This window comes from Erpetoichthys calabaricus, chromosome 11, assembly GCF_900747795.2.
Source record: "Erpetoichthys calabaricus chromosome 11, fErpCal1.3, whole genome shotgun sequence".
NCBI classification, from domain to species: domain Eukaryota; kingdom Metazoa; phylum Chordata; class Cladistia; order Polypteriformes; family Polypteridae; genus Erpetoichthys; species Erpetoichthys calabaricus.
The window spans coordinates 72,209,963-72,225,548 of NC_041404.2; the positions used below are offsets into that span (position 1 = coordinate 72,209,963).

General features: G+C 40.5%; 1 protein-coding gene across 1 annotated transcript in view; it reads right to left on the minus strand.

Annotated features, from left to right (window-relative positions):
• Positions 1 to 15,586, minus strand: part of slc6a8 (solute carrier family 6 member 8) — a 114,457-nt gene continuing 98,871 nt past the window's right edge. The window contains exons 10-14 of the mRNA XM_051933492.1: positions 11,258 to 11,395; positions 10,755 to 10,857; positions 8,529 to 8,629; positions 6,230 to 6,400; positions 1 to 5,505 (exon numbers count right to left, since the gene is read on the minus strand). Coding sequence (XP_051789452.1) covers positions 5,365 to 5,505; positions 6,230 to 6,400; positions 8,529 to 8,629; positions 10,755 to 10,857; positions 11,258 to 11,395 — 654 coding nt within the window. The 3' untranslated portion in view covers positions 1 to 5,364. The remainder of the gene's footprint in view (positions 5,506 to 6,229; positions 6,401 to 8,528; positions 8,630 to 10,754; positions 10,858 to 11,257; positions 11,396 to 15,586) is intronic.

Below are 15,586 nucleotides of genomic sequence, written 5' to 3' on the forward strand. Positions count from 1 at the left end.
TTTTGTTCACAAATTGCTTTATTGCCATGTTTGTTTTTATTTGCTAGTGAGTGAGTGCAGCACAGTCACAGTGGAATAAAAGCATGGAGCCCTTTGTACAGGTATTGTTTTAATGGAAGACATGGTTTATTTGGAGATGGCTCACTGGACGAGGCTCATTAGCACAAGAATGACAGATCAAGTTGTGGTTACAAGGAAAGTACTCCATTCCGGACAGAATCCTTACCCACATTCCCACCATGCCCACCTGACTGAGACACACGCATTACTGGTGAATTCATCAGCGACTACAATGGTTTAGGAGCGGCTCATCCAGCGTCTCCTCCACAATCTGTACAGCTACCTGTGAGAATATGACAAGTGCCAATTCATGATGAACTTCAAAGTGATGTCCAGCTCTGTACACTGAAGCGTAAAGCCACCTTGAACCGAGTGGGGACATGAATGGCTCTGTACATCATGGGTAAGTACACATTTGTTAACTACAACGTTACACATTCTATTTACAAATGCTGTAAACTGCGCCTGTACTTTATGTGCAATACGCCCTACTCTGGCTTCGTCTGTACACAGTCCGCGTCCTGCTATACAATGGCGAGTACGGTACAGTGCAAATCCTGTTATACAGTCGAGAAAATATAAGCCTGCTCTTTTCAAAAAGTTCAAAATGTGCTTCAAGTTCCATTGTCATTTTCTATTGGAATTTTAAAATATAATACATTTGGAAAGCTTGTTATGGAAATATTCAAAAATATATATATATATATATATATACTGTATATATATCACATATTTTTATCTATTATCTACAGTCCACAAAAAAATTAAAAATACATACTTCAGAAGCCAGCTGACATTTAATACTATGTATATTATAAACTATGTTTTGGCATAGAAATTATTTGCTCTCACAAACAAAAATACTGATATGAAAACCGTTAACAAATTTAATACTGATTAACTTTATTTGGTTTTACGCCTCTGGCCATCGGGAAGCATTGCATGACAGCAGCTCCGAGACCCTTAGCCCGCAGGCCGTAATCTGCCCAGTCGCTTTTGGGCAGTGTGATCAGCGGACGCATTTCATTCCAAGCTGCCGACATTTGCATATTTAATTGGCTCTGTGTGTGATTGGATAATCCTGAACGTGTCCTGATGTCAGCTGCTTTCACTCTCTGCTGAATGACGACTGTGTGTTCATCTCAAAGTCCACAGCAGCAGTCGGGTGAAGACACAGTAAGCAGCAATCCGACTCAAGGAATCGACATGACAGACTGTTAGCTGTTTTCACAACATAGGCACGAAGGAGTATTGTCAACATGCAACACGAAAAGCCAGTCTGGTCTCCACACTTCATTAGTATCTTCTGAAAAATGTGTAGACCATCGACTGGATAAAAAACAACGTATCTCAATATGTCTTAAACTGCTGTCATAAATTCAAGTTTCACGGAATGGCCAAAAGGAAAGCCAAGAACAGTCCAGTTTCTGTGTTAGCTCACGGTGCTACCTGCTGTACTGAGTGACAAGTCGATTTTGTACCTGGTCAGATACCCGGTCAGCTTATGCGAAATCGAGCTTTACCTGCCATTTGGGTTACGGGATCCTTCATATGGGACATCAACAAGGAATGACATCTGACACTCCATTCTAAGTAGGCCTTCACTATTTCAACTGAGCAGAGCTCACTCCACATCTGTTAAAATGTCCAGCTATTCTTTCTACAGTTACATCACGCTCCTCTGCACGTGGTGGGAAAAAATCATCCTTGGATCAACCGGTTTTCTGCCTGTTCAAATTTCAGACTTTTTAAGCAATAGTCGGATTGTATGAACAACTAAAATAAACCCTGAAAAGAAAAAATACTGCACAGTGAAATTTCCAGCTTTGATAAGACGAATTTGGTGCTTTCAGTCCTTTGACAGAAATAACCTGGAGGTGACGTCCCCAAAATTTCTGTCTGGAGTGAAACATCAATATTGAAATATAATGGCACTGAAAATTCACGCCATCTAAACTACTGAAAAATGGAATTGGAAAAGAAAATATCGGGAGTAGAGTTGGCAGAGAAAATATTTATCTGAGTTCAAGGACGTCTGGCTTTGGGATGAAGTCTCAGTACGGATTCACATTTCTGGTCTTTAGAAGCTGGCCCGTCATCCTTAGCAAACAGCATGAGACCAAGATTTTGGCATCTAAAGTGGTACATCTACCTTAGACAAACCTCCATATTCTATCACTTTATTTTGAACCTGAACTTTTATTTTGCTTCTGCCTGACCCTGGGGAAAGTGGTGCAACACACACTACTGACCTAAATGCAACCGATTCTCTGGCCTGTTTGCAAGTTAATATGGGGCAGCAGTTGGGTGTAAATGTGAATGTCCTTGGGTAGAAATTTCACTTGGGCAAATAGTCTGTGGGATATTCTTACAAATGGGGCGACTTACAGCCTAATGTCACTGTACCTTTCACTCTCTGGTGTCTTCTACAATGTTTTCTATTTGGTTGTACAAACTGAACAAAAGCATCACCAGCATCACATGTGCAGAGGCAAACGGACGTGTTAAGTGCTTACAAACATGTCGTCTCTAGGAAGATGCCAGCAGCTCTCTTGCATTCATCTCAGTATTTAAACACATTTATTGCCCATCTATTGTATTTATTTACAAAAACGCATTAGGGGTGTCTTTTGACCTTCTGTCAGCCCAATGCGAATTCTGTAGCTGTACATGGGTTGCCCAAAACATTTACAGTGACCCTCAAAATGGTGTTGTTGGGTTAGGTTATGGTGGTGAAGGAATCAGTAATAAACATTCACAAGCATGTTTTTCTGATCTGTAGACTTCTCTTGAAATGCAATCTACTGGAAAAGGTTTAGGAGCAATGACAAATTAATTTTAAACTTGGCATAAGCGCAGGAGTTAGGCTGGTACAAGAAGGGCATAAACGCTTATGCGTATTCTAGCAGTACGTGTAGAACACACTTTTATCAATACAAAAACTGTGTTGCAAGCCTTTCTGCGCACACGTATGCCTGGCGCACACATATGTGGCACATTTGTTGCGTTTACACTGTGATGGAGCAATTTCAAATGCCACCTAATCAAAACAGTCATATTTATACCATCAACTGCTATTTTCTGCTCTGAGCAACACTGAGTTAACATATGTATGCTCTCTGGACGAGCTGCTGAATGGAACACGGAGACCTGCAACCAATAGGAGCTCTTAATGTGGGAAAAAGTCGCATCAGTTCCGAGTGACCCCATTAATGTGTCTGGGTGTGCATTTGTGACCCCACTCCTAATACTAATGCTATCCTCACCTTGGAGATTAAAGATCAAGCTGTCATCCAGCACAACCATAGGAAGTTATGTTTTATTTCACTGAATGGATTTAGGTTTTTGACTCTACGGTCTCATTTGTGATAGTCTCAAAGGAAACAAAAGCTAAAAAGAAAGCAATGATGACTGCCTAATATGAGAATAACTTGTGCCAATGGTTACTAAGGTAAGCCTATGTTTATAAAACATCTAGTTTGAAAACAGAGGCAAGATAAGTAATGTTCTTGTAAGATATGGATCATTTTCTTAAAGGGACTGGGAAAAAAAATTCTGAGCGATTGCACAGCTTGCTGGGGCATGATTCAGTATAGCGTTTACACGGCCACCTGAGCTCCAACATCAGAGTGATCCAAATCGATACTACGGCTCCAGATCTCAAGGATCAACTCTATGATTCTAGCTGGAGGAAAATTTACTGGTAGCGTTTGATTCGGTTCTGATTGGGCAGTGCAAGCGTGCTTATTGACAATACTCCAAATTGGGACACTGAGTCACATTACGAAGAACTCTGGTCGCATCTTAAGGATGGCTTCAGCGGAGGTTTCGACACACAAATATTAGAAACCTAATGGACCTTAGCATGTTATCACTCATAAAAGCCTATCTTTGGCTGTCAGCCAAGCACCACTGTATACTGCAATTATTCACTCCAAAGGTACTGCATTTGTCTTTCTTACATATACATACTGTATATAATTACATTTTTTACAAACTTCAACAAAATAAAGTGATTCTCAAAATAAATTTCATTTATATTCTGAGTAGTCGAAGAAAAATTCTAAATTTACAGTATCATGATTATTCTTAACATATTTTGGCATCCTAAAGATTAGTCTAAGCCATGAGCCAGAGATACCATTTTACAACAATGTGCCAATCCACTTCTAGAAGCTGGCCTGCTGGTTCATTCAAAGCAGTTCTTCTCAACGCACATCTTCATGTCTGTGGGCCACAGGGCAGTGGTGCTACTTTTCCCTTGGAGACGCCACCTCTCTTTTCTACTGTTTTTGTTTCTTTACAGCCTTCAGATATGAAGCAATGACTATCCAGACAAAATCCAAAAGATGTGTAAAATGTTGGTTTGAGTTGCCCTGCTTCCAATGTTAATTTACAACAGGGTGGAAATCTAGCAGTACACAAGACACCTGGGAGATGTGGCTTACAAGATGAACTCTTGATGCAATTATCTTTATATACATTTAAGACAAAAGTCAAATAAGCTGCAAGTACTGATCTGCGGTTGGATGAATGCAAGCTAACTCAGTCTGGACTCATTGCCTATAAGCAGACACTTAAATAATTGGCACAACTACTTGTACACCAGGGTAGAGTTCTGTACACATGAGCTGGTGTGAACAATGGGAAATTAACTCAGCAAGGAAAACACTGGAAAGTTTTTAAAAATTAATTTCTTTTATGCATCCATGTTGCAAGTGGCTGGAGGTAATTCCTGGTTGCATAGGGCTCCAGTCCATCAATTCATCCAATTCACTTTATTTCTGTATAGCACTCTTCAAAACGTTCAGGCTCAGATATTGAGGAAGAATTGCTTTTAAAGTGGGAATATCAGGTGTGAACAAGAAATGACAAGGTATTGATTAAATCATGTCAACCCGTACCAGTAAGTCAAAGAGTGTTCTTCAATTTCGAGTGATGAGAAAGCGCCACATTCTGGTGTAATCCTGAAGCTCAGAAGGTAAAGTTTATCACAAACATTGCAATTCATGTTTAGTATTATCTGACGGACATCACTAACATTGCTGAATATTTTAATTATTTTTTTCTAATTATACAACATATTTACTATAATATCACTTTTCAGTGTTTACCTTGCTTAGATAATTTTTCTGGTAAATCTAGCATAATTTAATTATTTTACAGATCTTTGTGTGCAAGAATTCTGATGTGCCCCTCTTGCTTACATTGCTATTTACCAGTCAGATGATGAAGCTAACATGGAGGCCTTGCTGATGTGAAGACTAAGATGGAATTTTTTTTTGCATAATGTAGACTTCAGCCTCACATGACACTTTCAAATATGATGACCTTGTTATCCTCAGAGCCAGGTGTCAGTGAGGCTAGGCTCTTGATGTCAGCATCTGGGGACATGTATTCCAGATGGTGGGCACCCCACACAGGTTTGGTCAAGTGTAACCAACGCTGAAATAAAAAATAAATAAATGATACTTGCTAGTGTACAATCCTCACCTTAACAGCAAATTGACACCATGTAAATTAATTGATGGAAGTATTTAACTATATATAATTCTCTATATAGACAACTGGATCCTTAAATTCCTTGACCTAGATGGCAAATTTGAATATCTAATATCAAAATCTAATTAAAAAAAACTTTCTTAAAAATACACAAGTTCAGAGCACACACACATCACTATGCAGCATAGCATTCTCAGATCGGCTTAATCCAATTCTTGGTTGTGGTGGGTCAGAGCCTATCCCAGCAGCAATTTGAGCAAGGCAGGAACAAGACCTGGAAAGGGTGCCCGCCCAGCGCACAGCCAGCTCAAATACAGACTTTTACTGACATACAGACAATTTGGTATCACCAATTAACACCTAACTTACACGCCTTTGAAGGTGTGTGTGGGAGAATCCACACACAGATAAGGGCTGCACAAGGAATTTGTGAAGCAGCAGTGTAAACTCTGCTACAGCACATAAACAGAACTCCAGAAATCAAACAGGTAATGAAACACAATGTTATTAGTAATTGTAATCATAAAAATAAAATGAACCATATAAATAAAAATCCCATATACTGTACATGCATACGCATTGATTTTTGGTTCATGCATTCCTACTTATGTACTCCCACGCACAAATATTTTTCAGAATATACAGTGTACAGTACATAAAGACTAACCTCTCTAAAAGTGCCTTTGGCACGGAAGATCTTGTAGATCACGGTGGCTGGAATGCACAACATGGATGACAGAGCGAAACACCATCCAATCACCTCACCCCACCAGGGATACACATAGACTTTGTTGTAGGTTAGAGGTTTATAGTTCACAAGATGAAAAAAGAATATTCCCTGAAAAGAAAAACACATTTTCCATTAGATTTCCTCATCAATCATCTATTTTATTTCCAGTTCCCAGGGGTGGATCAACCATCAGGGAGTTCTGGGTATGCGCCTTGGCGTCATTGACTTCAAGGGGCCTTTTCACCAGGAGTCTCCATCCCACTCGATGAAATGGTTCAGTCAAAATGACCAAGGAGGAAAGAATCAGGGGTGTTGAATCGATCAAGTCTTGTGCCAAAATCAACATACACTGAATGACCTGCAGACTACACACTGCATTAAAGTGACCAGGTATTTGTGTCCTGCATTGTTAAAAGTATGATTAACTTTCCGTTAAGGAGCTAAGTCACCTGGGGGCGGTCCTTAATCTGGCCTTGCTAGTGGAAGTTGTTAAAATCCTCTCACAACAGAAGGACAACTTGTACCCATCCATCTCTTCATTTCCTAGCCAGTTTATCCAGTTCAGGGATGTTGGTAGCCTGGTGCCTGTCCTGTCAGCTTTTGGTGCGTGGCAAGAAGCTACTCTGGATGGTGAGCCAGTCCCATAAAGGCCACACTAACTTATATTACTACGCCAGTTAATGAAGCCAATTAACCTGTCACTGGTTAAGTAACCATTCAGGGTCTTGCCCTTCACTGTTTCGTATCCTCACATGGAGAGGATTGATACAAACCCAAGTCAGAAAACAGCAGACTATCCTGCTGTGCCAAAGACAGCTTCTGACTTCTAACGACAACTGCAGGGGTGTCATACTACTGTGATAAGTGGTCTGTGGTGCTGTGCTGATTTTAAATAAATAATAGTGCCCCATAAAGTGCAGGCTCCAATCAGGCGCGGATGTGTGCGAGAGCACATTCCACTCCAAGGACAGTTGGGGTGTCTGGCTGATCGCACACATGTGAAAATGTGAGCACCACTCAGGTGCCTCATTCTTACGTCGTTGGGGGCAGTGTCTCACACCTGTGCCCAATTAGGCAGATCGAATATAAGAGGTGTCTGTATGTCAGAGGGGGAGTTCAGGTGGAGAAAAAAGAAGGAAAAGAAGGACAGAGGTTAAAAAAGAATGACGGACAAATAAAGCCAAGATTGGGGAGAAGCCGGTGCAGAGAAGAAGAGGGGGGCAGCCAGGAGGAGAGTTCCTTGGGGGAGCATGAGGGCAACACTCAGGGGTTAAAGAGGGTAACTCCAGCTGGGCATCGGGGAGAGGCTGTGGGAGATGGACGGATCAAGGTGAGGCTCAGATTGGGAGTCCTGCAGGAAGCCATGGACAGTAGGGACCTGGGCCTGTAAATGAAGGTTGGTTGGGCATCTCCTCTGCTGCAAAACCCATGCGGGTAAGCAGAAGTGACATTAGTTTTAAAGGGATGCACCAGGCTCATGAGTTTTAAAGGACGGATTCCTGCCTCAGGATGTTAACCTCGATTTTAACAGGTATTTATTGAACTTGGTTTTAACCTCCACAATCACTTTGACTGTGGACTTATATTGGATTATTTATTTCTGTATTTATTTGCTGAAGATCTGGCACACTGCACTGTTTTGGACACTGTTTATTTGGTTAGATTTTAATAAAAGCACTATTTACTTTTTGCTGTAAGTGTGTGTCCTCATTAGCCTGGCTCACCTTGGTTATGAATATCGACGGTCTGATGTTCAAGAAAGACAAAGGGTAGCATGGAGCCAACCTGGACCATCATTGTGGTGAACTCAGATAATTGTGGGCTCTCTCATTCTCTTCTCAGCCTTGCTGCCCCTTACTATACTCGCCCCTCTTCCATGTAATCTTAGACAAGTCCCCAACTGTCACTGCTGATAAATCAATCTGCGCTGGTGTTAGCTGACTTTGAGGCCCCTGGTTCACAGTCATCCTATTTGTATGAGGACAAGACATGAGTGCTTTCTCACCAGTGATTAACTTAATAAAGTCTTTGAGATTTGTGAGGGGAAACTCATGGAGAGAATGTACTATATCCACAACATGTTTGACTAGATGACTGAGCCCAGTCTCCTTAAGGTTATGCGGTAGCTGCTCCACCCAAATATACTCGTGCTATCTCAGAAATATGACAAAAGCCCTCCACCCAATGTCAATAATTTTAACATCCTGCCCACAAATTACAAATTTAAGTAACCTACCATACAAACACATGGGGTGATAAATTTCCAGCACCACGTCACCAATGGAAAAGGACGGTAACCAATCATGCGTGCAATGTCATCCATGAATCTGTCTCCACCTATTGATAGAGTCATCCGTGTCAATAACTTCAAACGTCAATGCTGTTAAAATATGTTCAGTTAATAACCACATAAAAAGTAAATAATTAAAACTATTGAAGGCTGTCAAAATAATTATAGTTAATAAGCACATAAAACTAAATAACTGAAAGTACAGTATTTAGTAAACTTAATGTACAGTATATTCACATAACATTTTCAAACTTGCCAACTCAGGGTCACAGGAGCCTGATGAGGAAACAAATTTTTCTAGTTTCCATAACATACTCTTTATGGTTATGGTTTGTTTAATGCTAAATATCTCAGTTCCTTTTAGGATTGTGATCTTGGTGTGGTGGGTGATTTGTGTAGCTTAATGACATGTAGGACTATGTTGTTTTGAAATGTGTGCTCCTGATAGGACTATGCACAGACAAATGGTCTAAGAAGGTCCAGACAAAGATCAATCCATTTAAGACCTTCATTACAGTATCAGATAATTAAAGGCAACATCAACTGGAACAGAGGTATCATGAACCACTCCTGGAGCTACTTCTGTGAGGGTAGCTTGTAGTGAATGCTTGGTGGTTGGGTGAAATATGTAACCCATTTGGGCTTATACCGCTGCGTGGAACTGATATGTGAGCTCATCTTCCCCAAAGTGAAGGACGAGGCCACAGCTCCTTGCACATATCACTACTTTTGGGGCAATGCTGGTTAGGTAAGTGGCAAAAATATGATTGATCCAGACATACTAGACGTTGGTAAAGGAAACTGTCTCTTGGGAAATGAGGCATCATTTCTCTGGTTTTGGAGAAACTGGAGCTTGTACAAGAGGTTTGGAGTTTGTTCTGGTGAATGAGTTGGCAAATATCTATTCAAGATCAGAGAGGAAAAATTTAGATTGTTGTTTGCATGAATGAACCAAAAATATTCACAGAATACTTGGCCTTTTTAGTATCAGTGCTCTGAAGAGTAATATTTACTGATTCTGTAGTGCTTCTGGGAGACCTTAATGCTCATGTTGTGAATAATGGAGATACAGATACCTGTGGATTAGTCTAATCTGATTTAAACTGGCTACTGGATTTCTGTGCTATTCATGGATTGTCCATAATGAATGCCAAGCTTGGATGCCAAGATGCACATATGTGGATATGATACCAGAGTTCTTTGGGCATAAGCGGAATTATCAATTTTACAGCTATATCATATGATTTAAGGGCAGATGTTCTGGACACCTAGGTATAAAAAGAGGTGCTGAGTTTCTTCAGATTTGATTGAGAAGAGTTAGCAAACAGAAACAGTAAAGAGATAGGAAGAGGGGTGTTTTTGGCTAGTATGTCTCTTTAGTCTTGTGTGAAAGGCAGACTCTCACTCCACAGTCTCCCTGGGAAACCTCTGCTTAATGGAATGAAGACCGTCTGAATTGAACCTGAGGTCCACGATGAACAATGTGAATTTCATCCTGGCCGAGTGATGGAGGACCATTTCTGAAATATGGGGTTCTGTGGCAGATATTCACAAATGACACATTAAGTGCAGTGGCAGTAGTTTTGTGAATATTGTACAATGCCTTGAATGTGAAGCGGGAGTTGAAGAGTCCTACATCAGCTCACATTCCCAACCTCAAATACTTTGCGGAGACGGAAAAAATAAGATAATGAGTGCAAATGGCTGGAGACATGTTCCTGTGCATGGGTGCTGGGCTCATTCCCTGTCATAACATGAGGAGTACAGCAAGACCTAAACGGAGAACCACTGCTTCTTCAGATTGGCAAGTTGTTTGGGCATATAGTCAGAATGCTCCCTTTGTGTCTTCTATGGGGGCTATGCAAGAAACAGCCTATTGGGATAAGACTCAGGGGTAGATCTAGGACATGCTGGAGGAAATACATCTCTCAGGTGGCCTGGGTGTGACTGAGAATTCCCCAGGAGGTGTTGGAGATAGCTGCTAAGGATAGAATGGCCTGGTCAGCTGAGCACAGCATGTCGCTGCTTAGCTCTCATCTAGATAAAGGGTTTGAAAGATGATGACAATGATGTAATAACTGGTATTTCTGTTGTAATCCATGATTGAATATAAAATGATGGCAATCTGTAAGTAACCCATGGAGTATAGTAAAAAAGGAAATGCACACTCACCATAAACCCAAGACACGACTACACATTCCCAGAATGTCTGCCATAACAGAGTCATCCCACTGGCTGAGTAATAGTCAAAAAGTTGGAAGACATACATCCCTCCCTGTCAAGATAAGAATTTTTTTGGATATTAACAAATAGGTAAGTTTTTCAATGACATTATCAGTAGAATGCTTCAAAAATTCTTGAGTCTTTTTCATTCTGTGGATGGAATTCGTTAACTAACAGACACAGGCTGAATATTCAGAAATATGGGGGCACTGTTGCACACATAGAGTCGGTTTTTCTGTAAAACTAGTCAATGCTTTATTTCTTCCTTTAATTTTATATATATCAAGTAGGTTGAAAGTAAAATTGTTTAATGACTACAGAAGTGGACACTTCAGTAAGAGATTTTACATGAAGGTTTCTGTAAAGTTGTTGGCCTGTTGTCCTTCTCTCCCCAGCCACTTCATTTCTTACTGTTCATGATATTTGAATAGTGGTCCAGGAAGTATTCTTACCTGTGTGACCATTGAGAGGTCAATTATGAAACACAGCCCACAACAAACGGCTACAGTTATCTCACGACGATAGCGCATATAATACTTTCCAGGTAAGATGTCAAGGATCCCAGTGATGAAGCCTTCAACACCTACAAACTAGAAGCATAAACATGATATCTCTTTATGAAATATGCTTGCACAATATGACATAAGTAAACTGACAATAGTCAAAGTCATGACTAAGATGATGCAAGCACCTTTGTAGCTTCTAAATTGACAAGAATTCCTAACTTAAATGATAACTTTGGTATTTTTCAATTATTATTTCTTCACAATCATGGTATATTCTGTGTTGGTTTGCCATATGAAATTACATTCTGGAATGAAGCATGTTTTATACATTTTAAATAATATATAGCCTGCCTTTGTGTTTTATAATGGAGATGAAGGGAACTGGTGAAGAAGAGTCTCACAACTTATGGAATACATCCTTTTGAAATAGCAGTGGTTTTAATTAAGGAAAATCAGTCTTCTGTGTTAGAGGAATTTCTATTACAACAAAATTAAATTGAAAATACACTTTATTAGAGATATTTGGTACTATTCTGTAAAGATAAGGATACGTTTCTTGCTCATTTGTTTGCTTGGAGCAGCTGGGTTGAGTTATGACAACCTGTTCCAAACCTCAAAGCCAATTACTTTCTTTGTTGTTATTTTATATAGCTTAGTGGCAGTGTACTGAAAAGAGCACAAATGAGACTTTTATTGTACTTTATACAAATAACAGTACATTTCAAATAAACTGATTATACTGCATTGTATTTCTCTCTATTATAAAAAAAACTTGCGACGAGACGTGACCTTTTGAAGAGAGACAGAGACACTTTCACGTCCCACGAGATGGTCAAGTCACATCATACTTACAACCTTTGGAAGCAAGAACCTTGATACACATGCAGAGCAGGTTAGAGATAATGGAAGTAGGAAAATTCGAAAGTCTCAAAAAAATTTATAGTAAAGATCGCACTAGCACAAACAAACCAAAAATATTACTCAGTGAAATAACGGAACAGCGAAAAGAGATAGAATAGTGTTTGAGGATGTCTGGGAGAGAAGAGAGACGAAATGCAGATCACGTGGCATGGCAGCAGCAGCAACCCAGCAGCTGATCGAGCAAAGAGGATGTTAAAAAAAAACAACTTATTTGTTTCCCATTGAATCACTGTTTAAGAGGGGTTTCAGAGGAGCGACTGTGTCTCCTTGGGGTACGTTCAGTCCCCTTGTTCACAATGGCGCATTGCGCTGGCAGGGGGGGAGGGAAGGAGTAGGCAAGCAAAGTGCAGATCACGTGGCACGGCAGCAGCAGCAAGCCAGCAGCTGATCGAGCAAAGAGGAGGTAAAAAAAACTGTATTTGTTTCCCATTGTATCACCATTTAAGAGGGGTTTCAGAGGAGTGGTCTTGTCTCCTTGGGGTACATTCAACCCCTCTCTTCACAATGGCGCGTAGCGCTGGTGGGAGGGGAAAGGGGTTGGCAAATGAAGCGAGCAGGGGCAAAGCGCCCTAGTTTAATTAAAAAAAACTTTTGATTTTTGAAAGAGCCAAGCCATCTTTACTGTGGTGTGTCTTGCGCGCACTCAATAAAATAAAATCAGACAATGAAAAAAGCAAAGTTTCCAACTGGAAATATTGAGGTACCAAAAAACAATTAGCAATTTTTTTAATGCATGCTTAGTTGCTCTAACTGATGGAATCGTAATAAATAGAACTGAGCAGTACAATGTTTTTTAGTCAGTAAATCCAGTGACACTGATACGAATCAGTGTGTAAATACGTTTGGAAAACATGTAGACCCTGGTGCTGTGAGGTAGGGATGACAAATCTGCGCTATCACTATGTCTGCTAAAACATCTCTCCTAAACTTATGCAGCGTGCGGCCGGGGCCCTTGCCTGGCTGGGATGCCTCCACACTGAGAGGACCAGGGGAGCAAGTGTGGCCAGTATGTTACCTCCCCCGGGACGCTAGATGGCAACCCCCCTGGGTTGTATGGATGCCTCGGACTCCTGCAGGGCTTCATGGGAGTTGCAGTTTGGTGCAGCCCTGTTGGGATCCGCAGGCGCCATCAGGGGGTGCTGCAGCTGGAGTTGCTGAGCCCTTATGGGCAGTCCTTCCGCCACACCCGGAAGTGCTGCCAGAAATGAAGTCATCAAGCACCTGGAGCACTTCCGGGTGTATTATAAAAGGAGCCAGCAACCACTACTCCGGAGGCCTGAGTTGGGAGGAAGAGGACGAAGCTTGCAGAAGAGGAGTGGAGGAAATATAAGAGACAAAAGTATTGTGTGGAGTGTGTGGTGCCTGTGGGAACAGGCAAAGAAATAGAAATTAAACATTTATTTATTTTATCAGTGTGTCTCCCATGACTGTCTGTGTCAGGTCAGCGCTCATATAGCGCCTTTCAGTCACACTTACTAAACTACAACCTGATTAAACGTATGTGAATTGGCATTGCTAAAGTGGTAAAAGTGTGTGTCTGTACAGTATGCGACCTATGATGAACTGGCACCCAGTCCAATCCTGCCTTGTGCCCTTTGATTGCTGGTTATAGGCGACCTTGCCCTGAATAAATGGGTTAGGGAGAATAGATGGATGTTTTATTAATAGTATTATTATTATGGTGCCTATAGCAATGAAAAATATACAATAATAATAATAATTATAATAATAATCTCTCTATTATAATAAAAAAACCCTGGGACGAGACAAAACTTTTTAGCCTGGGATGAGACGTGACTTTTTCAGAGAGATACTTTCACGTCCCGTGAGACGAGACTTTGTGCCAAGAGATTTAACTAAGCCTGGGGCCGGAAATAAAAGACAAAGAGTAGATGACAAAGTAGAACGTTGTAAAGAATTCAATAACATTGGCGTGATACACATGCAGAGCAGGTTAGAGATAATGGAAGTATGAAAATTCGAAAGTCTCAAAAAATGATAGTAAAGATCACATTAGCGCAAACAAATGGAAATTATTACTCGGTGAAATTGCAGAACAGCGAAAAGAGATTGAATATATTGTTCAGATTTAAACTTTAAGTCAGAGACTTGTAGATCATCTAGTTCGTATTGCCATCAGGGAAAAGTAGTGTTTCTTCCCAATGAAGAGGCATATCTGCGAGAAATAAAAGATTTGTTGTTTGGTGAAAGTGAAATCCACATACTCGAGCGGCAGAGACGCGAAGTGGCTGTCGCGTAGTGCAGGCCGGGGGGTTGGCGAGCAAATCGAGCAGGGGGCAAAGCCCCCTAGCAATAATAATAATAATGGTAGCGCTGGTGTCTCGCAGTGAATAAGTCCAGGGTTTGCATGAGAGTGGAGTTTCCATGTTCTCCCTGAATGCTCCAGTTTCCTCCCTCAGTCCAAACACATGCAGCTTAGATGGACTGATGTTGCTAAAGTGGCTCATGTGTGCCCTGCAATGGAGAGTCGCCTGTCTAGGGACTGTTCTTGCCTTGCAACCAATCCTTGCTGAGATAGGCTCCAGATGTCTCATGACCCTACCCTGGATAAGTAGGTTAGGAAGTTAAATGGATGGATGCCTATTATGTCTGTTTAGTTCTTTCATTTAATTGCATGTTACATGCCTGTTCAATATTCACTCTTGCTGAAGCATATGTGCTTTTTCAGTCTAAAGACTGCAGGTAAAATCTTTGCAAAAAAAAAAACGTTTGCCGTAGAGTGAAAGAATGTAAGCATTTTTAAGTTTGGCTTTTTTCAGTTATTATCATCCAGTTGTGTACAGAACTGAGATAGTAATTCACATCTGGGCATCAACATTCAGTAATGTCAATAGCAGAGCTTGGCAATGATTTTCCAAGGTGAATCCACGCCCCTGGGGCTGAAAGGGTGCTGTGGAGTTAGATGAATGGGGTAGCTGGCAAAGTGAAGCATACACCCAGACTCCTTTTAAAATGGCTGAATTTCACAACAAAGATTTGTTTTTTTTATTACCTTGAAACGACATGTATACGCTGTTTGGCAGTAACTCAGTAACAATTTTGGTCTGGAAAATGGATGCTTTCAGTAAATTTTAAGGTTTTTCTTTATAAACAGACCCAGTACTCATAAGCTCCATTATAAAATGCAAGAGCAGGCTAGTTATTTTTTAGAATCTATAAAATATACTTCACTTTAGAACATAATTTCTTCTGGAAATAAGAAATAATTTTGACCTAAAAAATGCTGTCTAAAACTTTCTAGAAAGTGTTTTGTACAAAATATAATTGACATAATCACTTACAGAAGCCAGTCACATACTGTTTAATTAAATATAAATCATATCAGCGTAATTC